The sequence below is a fragment of the Halyomorpha halys genome, unplaced genomic scaffold (assembly GCF_000696795.3).
Source record: "Halyomorpha halys isolate HHAL.00 unplaced genomic scaffold, Hhal_1.1 Scaffold1230.1, whole genome shotgun sequence".
Taxonomy (NCBI): domain Eukaryota; kingdom Metazoa; phylum Arthropoda; class Insecta; order Hemiptera; family Pentatomidae; genus Halyomorpha; species Halyomorpha halys.
The window spans coordinates 138311-148559 of NW_027106109.1; the positions used below are offsets into that span (position 1 = coordinate 138311).

General features: G+C 34.8%; 1 protein-coding gene across 1 annotated transcript; it reads left to right on the forward strand.

The window, feature by feature from the left end:
- Positions 1-845: 845 nt before the first annotated feature.
- On the forward strand, positions 846-1828 carry LOC106688891 (probable peptidoglycan muropeptide transporter SLC46; the record flags this gene model as incomplete). The annotated part of the gene is given in 1 exon segment (XM_014433590.3): positions 846-1828. A coding segment is annotated over 1 exon segment (909 nt), but the record flags the coding sequence as incomplete, so codon positions are not given.
- Between the last annotated feature and the right edge of the window lie 8421 nt (positions 1829-10249).

Consider the following 10249-nt stretch of genomic DNA (forward strand, 5'->3'; position numbering starts at 1 on the left):
AATTTTTGATTAAGTAAAAGTAAATGTTTTAAATTATGTACAAATTACATGCAGAAGAAACAAGATTTTCGTTTCACCAGCTATTTCATACAATCTTGAAACATTTTATTTTCACCTACTCTAGCAAGTAATAAATTATACAATAGAACAATATTATAAGAATGGTTTTTTTCCCCTCTTTGTAGTTTATTGAAACATTTTTATAGTTTTTTAAAATTTATATGTTTGTATTATACCATGTAATGTATATATGTATATATATGTAATAAGTATTACCTTTATATTTAAACGTACCATAGTATACTAATGTTCATGTTTTATATTTTTAAATGTTCAAAACATTATTCTAAAATCAAAATGTAGAGGTAACAATTATACTCTATTATTTTTCTAAAAATCTTATAACATGTTTGTCCAAGGGATGGTAATATTTCTGAATGATTTTAGTTGACATTTCAATTTTACTTACTTTCAAGTAGTAAGTTCAAGACTTTCAAGTTATACTGAAATATAGATGACAAGAAATATTTAGTACATTTTACAATAAGTTATAATTAGAAGTATCTTCTCCAATTATGAGTGTACGATCATTGTGTAAGAATTAAATACATTAAAAAGTTTTTTGTTTTTTTCAAAAATGCAATTACAAATGAAGGACATGAAGATAGAAGTTAGGAATCCTATTTTTTTAGCAAGGCTAATGGTGGTCAAATAAGAGTAGGGTAAATTACAGAGTACGTACTGTGAGTGGGGAGGGGGGATAGCCTAACCGACCGGATTTCCCCTCTTCTTCCAGCGTCTGGTTTTTTTTTTTACTGGATTCTGCCGCAGTGAAGGTCATTTTTGTTGACGGTGTGACTTCAGTCTTCTACCGTCTCTGGTCCTGTCCGTGCCGCGTATTTGTTCTGCCTATGTTGACATGGAAAACCAGAGCGACACCGAGAGCAAACAATGGAAGGACATGCGGATGAAAGAGAAGCTATCTTTTATTATCAAAAACATCACCGTTGAGCCAATCCTCACTTGTTACATTCTTCCTAACATAGTTGCCAGTCTAGCAACGCAGAATCTGAATTTGGAAAAGGCATGTCGCGTCAACATGAAGAGCGACAATGTCACGGCAGAAGTCTGCGATATGATCAAAGCACGAAACGTGAGCAAGGATATAGAGCAGTTTGAACAGGAAGCACAGCTACTGGTTGTCGGAATGACATATTGGCAATCTGTCCTTAGGGGCACACTCCCTGCCATTTTCATTCTCTTCTTAGGCTCCTTTAGTGATAGAAGCGGTCGACGGAAGCCGTTCATGTTGTTTCCAATTGCTGGTGAACTATTTACCTCGGTAGGCCTTATACTGTGTACGTATTATGAGGATTGGCCGATGGAGGTTGCCGGATTCGTTGAAGCTATTTTCCCGGCCCTCACAGGAGGATGGACAACTATGTTTATGGCTGTATTCAGCTATATGGGTGACATCACCTCAGTTGGTAGTAGGACACTACGACTTGGTATCGTCAATATATGTGTGCAATTGGCCGCTCCTTTAGGCATGCTCAGCAGTGGTTTTTTATACCAAGCTGTAGATTTCATGGGTGTTTTCAGCATCGTTACGTTAATGTACGTTCTGGGATTGGTTTATGGAGCTATCAGGATAAACGAGGTCAGAAAACCTAACAAATTAAAGCACAACATAATCAAAGAATTGACAAACCCTATGCATGTCATAGAAACATTTCGTGTTTCATTCAAGACCCGCAAAGGCAATTTGAGACTTCGGGTTATACTTGTGATGATCCTCTCAATAACAATTTATGGTCCTATACACGGTAAGTTTTTTCATTTTTTATTTAATAATATATAAATAACAGCATTTATCACAAAAAAATTTGGATAAATTCTATATGTTTTAAATTAATAATTATCATGATCATATATGCATATGTATTTATAAATACGTAAAAAATGTATATATATATATATATATTTTCTTAGTTGGCTGCTCTACATGAATACAAAGGACAAAGCAATGATGTGAATTTAGTAATTAGTTGGTTGAAGAGACAATAACGTTAGTAGTATGGAAGCTGTTGTTTTATTTGAAAAATGCGAATTTGGTATTATCGATACTCGGAAAAAAATTGAAATCAGTGCATGATTTTTATCACAAATTGACTAGGAACGAAGTACTATATGTCTCAATTCCTACCACACATGTAATTGTTAAAAAAGGAAAATTTGCGGTAACAGATACCGCGTTGTTTCAAATATTTGTTGTCAATGGATATGTTGGATTTCATATGATAAACTTAAATGAATAAGTGAGTGAGTGAGGTACTCAAGTTGACCCGCTATAATCCTTATCCTACTTGATTGTTTTTTTTACTCAACATCTGGTATTTCACACTAGAAAGGAATGGAAAAAAAATACAGTTGTTTCAGTAAAATAGGAAATAAATACAACTAATTAACTATTTTTGAATTAATGTATTAAGGATGTGAGTTATTAACGACCAATGTGAAATTGTACATGCGAGGAAGACCAACCCAAAATACAAAATTATATGAGTCGTATGTAGGTTACTTTCATATAATTTCCATAACCTGTTTTCGAGGCGTAATCCTAGTTCCTTCTTTGATGTACTAACTCAATGCTTATACATAAAATGCAAATGATTTTTGATTTAAAACCGACAAATGAAAGAATATAGCAGTCTATAGCTCTTTTCTGATAAAATTACTGGAGGGAATATGAGAATTGGTTTTGTTGGGAAAACTAAATAGCATTTATTAAATAAATCAAAAATTGTTTCCTTTTTATTTCAACAGTCCAACGTTTCTGCCATTTCAGCCATCCTCAAGGCATCTTCAATTATAAATTCTTCCTCACATTAAAATTTATAATTTATTTTGCAGGCTATTCTGCCCAGGTCATTCATTAATTATAAGTTAAAAACCTTTTTTTTTAATTTAAAATTATAAATATCTAAATGTTCTTATTTTAAAATTATCCACCAACTCACTACCATATAAACCACACAAAGCATTTATATAACCATTCATAAATAATTACCTGGCTCAAGAAATTGAAATAATATAAGCATTTTTTGTGTACTATTTGAGTGGATTTGAAATAGTTTTTCTAAGGGGGCTCTGCTGCTGTGGATTGTAAGATAAATATCAATCCTTATTCCAATCTTATAAAATGTCCAAACATTACAATTTATTTCTTCAGAGTAATAGAGATTTCTGGTCCTAAATTTGGTTTTATTTCTAAATCAAATACTAATAAAAGTAGTAAAATAGTTTACGCTCCGAAATCATAAAATGAAAAATTTTGTTCAATACTTTCAGGAATTGGTTATCATTTTACAGTCAAACGGGGTCATAAATAGGAGTAGAGAAATGATGAGAGGACCAAGATATTGGTGACAGAGTCTGTCCTTCATTCACTACTTCCGCTCCAATTCCTCAATGACCCATTAATTCCCTTTATATGAAAAACTTTAGCATTTTTTGCAACGAAAAAAATATCATGTATATAATATCTTGAATATTTGACTCCTTCCAAAATAAGTATTAAATATTTAGATATTTAAATAATTAAAAGAGAATAATATAATTTTATTATTATCATTTTTTTTATTCAAATTTGATTCCAAATAGCAATACTGCGTGTGTATTTTTTTTATGAGGGTCGGTGGAAATCTTCAAAAGACCTGGATAGGCCCTACCTATCCCTGTGTTTTTACCCACTAAAACCACCGCCCTACACCTGTTCATTCCTCTCCACGGGACCGCCGCTAGGCATTACTTCATGGAGGGAAATGGCTGAGTGCCGCCTCGCTTTCTTCTCATGGTTTTACGTTTCCATGCTAGTAACGTCTTCTAGCCCTCTCTTCCTCTCTCAACCTCTTGAGGAGGACTATGGTGAATCTCTTCACTGCGTTCCAATGCTGGTTTGAGTGTAGCATATAGCTCACCACGTTTTCTGGTGTTATGCGTCCTCTACACACTCTCTTCAATTCACTTCTTTCTGCCGCAAAGCGAACACGTGCTCCGCGGTTTCCTCGACAGTCTGATATCGAGGGTATTCTGCGGTGTTGTCCAGTTTGAAGCGGTACTGGTAGGCTCTACAGCATCCATGTCTGGTCAACAATTTCATAGATACTGTGTTTTGGAAATCGGGTTTAAAAGATTTTTATGGAAACAGTTCATTATTAGTTTTATCATTATATCTCCAATTATTCCGTACAAGCTTATGGTTTGTACCTCAAGGTCTTATCTCGATACCTGTTTTGATAATTATTTCTATCATTATTTTGATAATAAGTTTTATCATTGTTTTGATGAAAAAATTTATCAATTTTTTTATAATAATTTCTACCATTGTTTTGATAATTATTTCTATGACTATTATGATAATAATTTCTATCATTATTATGTCTTTGATGTTCAAATTTTTGCCTATCATTATAATAATGTCTATTGTACCCCATTTTTATAATGATACTGGTTTTTTTTTTCTTAATTTTTCTTAAATTCATGTTTATAATTATGTTGTTCATACTTTTGTAATTAAATTGCTTTCATGGAAAAAGTTGTTGCATTAAAGGCAATCACTCATTTTGTAGTTTAATCCTCAGTTTTATTAAATCTCTAGGATCAAAAAGCCTCATATAATTTCCTAATTCTATCCGTAGGCAGGTAATCACATGATAGCTAATTCTCATTTATATAATTACTTTTGCTATCTGGATATAATATATCAGCATCTATCCTAATTCTGGCAATCAAGACTGATAACGCTGAATCGACCCTATTAATAAATTCAATAGGATGTTCAAACTTATATTAATGCTCATGATCTAATCGACAAATAGTTTTTTGGTCTCCGTAACTATTTTCGATAAAATTTAGTAGTGCATCATAATTTACAAAATACTGTGTTCTGATATGGTTTTTAGCTTCCCTCTTTATTTTTTATTTAACTTTATTTAATAAAGCGGAATAATTTTCGATATAATAAATAACTTCTCTTAGTTCGGTTAAAAATTCATATAGATCTTCAGAATCCCCATACAAATCTTGAATGTGGTTATAATCCATGGCAGTCATATTATATGTAACCATTATATGTATTATTATAATTAATTATATTTTACTATTTTGGTTTTTGTTGTTTCGGTGGTTGCTGTTGTGGTTGTTGTTCTCTTTGTATTTGTTCTTGTGGGTGCGTCATTTTTGGTTGATAAGTATTATATTTTCTTGGTTTGCAAAAATAAAAATGGTATAAAAGAATTTCATATATAAAATGGACTAAAAATTAACAAATCAAAAAAAAAAAAATATGAATGTAATTAAAAATATTTTTTTACCTCAAGTATTGTTTATATCAAGTATTGTATATATTAAGTCTTCGTGAATTTCTTCAGGATTCAATCTAAAAGCCCTTGGCCCGTTTAAGGTTTTGAAAAAGCCAGTCCCAGATTCTCTTGTCCAAAGACTATTTCTTCGAATCTTCTTGTCCAAAGACTATTTCTTCGAATCTTCTTGTCCAAAGACTATTTCTTCGAATCTTCTTGGCCTGATACTCAGAGTTACTTTCTTAGTCTGATCCCACACACACAAGTACTTAAAGTAATTTCTTCACTCTTTTTTCTTCAAGTTACTACGGGTCGCTAATATTCGGGTGCCAATAAAATCTTCCGAACATAAACAAAGGTTTATTAATTAAAGCGTGTTTACAATGAAAAACAACTGAATTACCACTATTGAAATATTGCATCTCACTACTGTCTACTGTAGATCCTAATAAATATAAAATATTTTTATGTATTATGTATGTATAATTGTTCAAATTATGTAAATTGAATTGAGTACTGAATATTCACAACCTCCTAATCATCTGTTAACTATTCGCTAGGTGGGAAACGTATTTATACAGAATTAGGAGAAAAATGTAGACGCTAGTGGTTTTCCTGGATTTGGCTACCTTAAATGTTGAAATCGACTTACGCCGGAAGTATCACTGTATGTAATAGATTTTATACTTTTTTTAAATTTTGTAGAAACAACTTAATCGATTTAGATTAAATCTGGTATATCAATGCAAAATTCCATAGCAGCTAGGTCTTACTCTTGTTAAAATAGTATCACAGTGGAAATACCCATGTTGAAAAAAAGGTTCCTCTAAAGTTTCTGTAATTTTGTTTATTTGTAATAATTAACAATCTCTTTAATATTGATGAGCTATTGATAAATATTTAATTTTTAATTTAATATAATAAATATAAATATTTATAGTTTATGAAAGAATTCGATAATTATCTTAAGGAAAAGAAGAGAAAAATATTTCCGAGGCTAAAAACAAATTTCAAAAAATACATGTAATAATATAGTAATTATGAGAGATAGTTAACCGTGGATGATTTTTAAAAATATTTTTATGTATTATGTATGTATAATTGTTTAAATTATGTAAATTATATTTTCACCCAATTGTATTGTAAATTTTATTTTCACCCTCTCGTAACGTTTTCTTTATAACAAAACACTTAGTCATTGTTGTAACGGCTTTTTTAATTCTGAGTTTGGCCGTCATTAGCGCAGTATCCATTAGGCGTTTGATTTTCCAGCGAACAGGTTCGTTTTTATTCTTTTTTTTTTTTCCTTCCCCTTTCTTTATTTTACTCTTACCCCTTATTTTCTCAACTTTTAACCATTTTCCTTACCCGCGTTATAAGTTTTGTTCACTATACTTATAAATTGCCTCTCATCTATTATTGTTACATATATTTTCTTCCTCTCAATTTTCATTTTCTTTTCATATTTCAATTTTTAAATTAATAATAACTAATATGTTCATACTTCTTTGCATTATATAACTTCATTTTTATTTAATTTCCTTAATTATGTTATTTTACCCACTTTTTCAATTACCTATGTATACATTTTATTTCCCGCTTCTCTCATCACTTCATTTTATTAATTCTATTTTGTAAAATTATTCTGTTTATACTTTCTTTTTTCTTTTTTTATTTTTCTATACTTACTGTGGTTGTTATCTTGTTCTGTTTTTAGCCCTGAAGAAGGCTAGAAACTCTAGCCGAAACGTTGGCACATTAAAAATAGGTTAATCGAACTTATTTGTGTTTTTCATTGACCGCACCCCCAACCATCTTCTCCTCGTTAATAATATAATATACTGTAGGATACATAAGATGTTAGAAAAATAAATTTGTAATATTTAAATTACATGACATTCTGAAAGAAGTAAAAGAAGTGGACCCCAACTCCAGCAAAAATGCCGTACATCCCCAGATGTTTGTCTCTGTTCCTCTTCTATGCCATTGATGGTTATTGCTCGAAACAGCCAGTCAGCGATCACGTTCTCCTTCCCTGGCTTATAATGTATTTCTATATTATATTGGCTGAGCAGTTCTTTCCATCGGGTTACCCTAGCCGACGACTCTTTTAATTTTCACACCCATTGAAGGGGCCTGTGGTCGGTATGCATCCGGAATTTTCTCCCGAATACATATGGGCGAAAATCTTCCACAGCCCAAACGAGTTCTACTTCCAACGCACTATACCTAGTCTCCGTGTCCGTGAGGCGCCTACTAGTGTACGCCACCGGTCGGTCCCTCCCTCCCTCACCCTCTTGAGACAGTACCGCCCCCAACACTTACTCACTCGCGTCCGTGGTAACGGTAAACTGTCGCTGGAAATCAGGGAATGCTAACATCGGCTCTTGCTGTGTACCTCCATGCACCTCCGAATGTTCTCTTCCATATCAGGCGTCACCACAACTCTATTGCCTTTTTTTAATAGATTGTTAATAGGCACCAAGTGTCTTGCCATTTCTGGTAAGAACCGCCGATAGTAATTAAGAACACCCAACAGGCTGCGAATCCCTTTTACGCCTATTGGTACTTTCATTTTCCAAATTGCCTCGACTTGTTGTTAGTCGGGCTTTACCCCCTGTCTAGAAATGGTGTGCCCCAAGAAATTAATTTGATTTTGTCTAAATATGGATTTCTCTGACGACAACCTTAGCCCGAAATACCTAATACGTTCGAACACATTACGCTGGTAGTTTAAATGCTCCTCGTCGGTTTTACCAAGAGATCGTCTATATATACCTGGCACATGGATTCATCTACCCCTCTTAAAAATTAATCCATTAGTCGCTGAAACGTAATGGGCGCGTTCTATAAACCATTGGCCATCCTGGTAAACTCGAAATGCCCACGCTCAAAGGTAAATGCCATCTTATAACTAAAGACAGTCATGACAGGGTGCATTTGGATCGGATGGTACCCCCCTTTGAGTTTGAGTGTGCTAAATATGGTGGCTCCGCCCAATCTATCTAAAATATCCTCCAGACGCGGTAAGGGATATTTCTCATCTACGGTAGTGTCGTTGAGTTTGCGATATTTCTCTAAAGTTTCTAAAGTATTGTAAGGTGATGTACTATCGACGATGATGCCTTGTTTCTTCAAATTGTCGATTTCTACTCTAATGTGATGGTGGAGTCCATGAGGGGGGTACCTTCTCTCCTTCACGTACGTTACGCGCTCTTGTTTTAACGGGATCTCATACACCGTCTGCCCTGTACTCGCTAGTACATCCCTCTCCTTAAAAAAAAATAACCGCGTATTCATTGGTTATAATGTCTCTCGCGCCTTAGTTCCTGATTCATCTGACGTCTCCGAGGTTTCACATAGTCTGTGTCTTATCCTTCTGCGGCGTACCCTCTGGGCGTTCACCTCCATTGATTCTCCTGGACTAAACTCTCTCCGCCGGTACATGTATGAACATTGATTTGCTATATGCCCCTCATTCCCGCACTCGAAGCAAGGATTTAGTGCGGGGGCCTTGAGCCACAAGATGTCTCACTTTCCCACATCCGTGGCACCTCCTATCTTCTCTCCTACCTCCGTTTCTAGCCTTGTTCTGGTTCGCTCTTCTTTCTTACGGTATACCTCTTTCTCTTCCTCCTTCCCGATGTTCTCTTCTGCCATCTCTCTGGTGTCTTCTTCTCCACGGTGTCCCCGTGGGTCTGGGGCGTACATACGAAACTTTTGCCAATTTCCTTCATCGACGTCTATCCTCGCTTCTTTATCTCTGGCGGTCGAATCTATCATCTCCTGCGCATACTCAGCGAATGTACGCTTGTGCGGCAGTCCTTCCTTCTTATTTGTTTCTTTGGTCAACTGGACTTTGAGTATTGCGTCCTGGAATTTCATCTACCACTGCACTCTCTCGGCGCTGTGGGTCTCTCTCATTTTCTCTGTTATTAGATTAAATTGTCCCAGGAGCACCGCTGCGTACTACCCATTGCTCTCCATGTACTGTTTCTTTTCCGGCGTCATATAAAATATGTCTTCTTCCTGAAGACTCCTGAGGCCACCTTCCTCCACCACTGGTGCTGTCTCTTCATCAGCCTGGATCTGATTCAGGATGCTTCGTTTGATCCGACATACCAAAGAGGCCTTGAACGAAATTGCATCATTTCTATCCAACAATTCTTCGGCCACCTTGGCCTCCATCCGCTGCATAATCCGGTCGCCTCCTTTGAAGAAGTGATTAAGTTTCCCTTTTTCTCCTGAATCCGTTCTAGGTCGGATATGGCCTTTCTGAGATATTGAGATGACGCCGTCCTCACCTTCATTTTAGTGTAGCATATTAGCTTGGGCCGCCGCAAACGTAGTTTCAGATAGTGGAGGAAAAATAAACAGGTGCTGCAACCGTCCCAGGAATCCCCTTTAGTTAGTTGGTGGAATAGTTAGACCCGACGCCCTTACTATAGGTTGTTGCTGGTCATTAGCCATATTGACATAAAGCTAAAATAGAATTCTGGTATATAAAAAAAATCAGTAGATTTGGTTTTAAAAATAATAAATAAAAACACCCAAGAGAACAGAATCGGGCTTCGGCACCAATTAAGTGAGGCTAACTCCGATAACTGAAAAAAAAAAAAGAAGAAAAGGGGCAGAGAACAAACTCGCACGACTGCAGAAATAATACTACTTAATTGTCATTCTTAATTCTTACATACAATTCCTATGTTGGTTTATAGGGGAAGTTAGGATTAAAGCCAATAGTGTGCCCAATCATACAATAACTTTTATATATAAATAAGTAATCTTTTACTGAAGTAAGAAACTAAAAATAATAAGAGAGAGAGGAGTGGGAAATGAAACGCTTGAAGTGCTCTCAAAGACTGATCTATTTGCGGAGCCTGTCC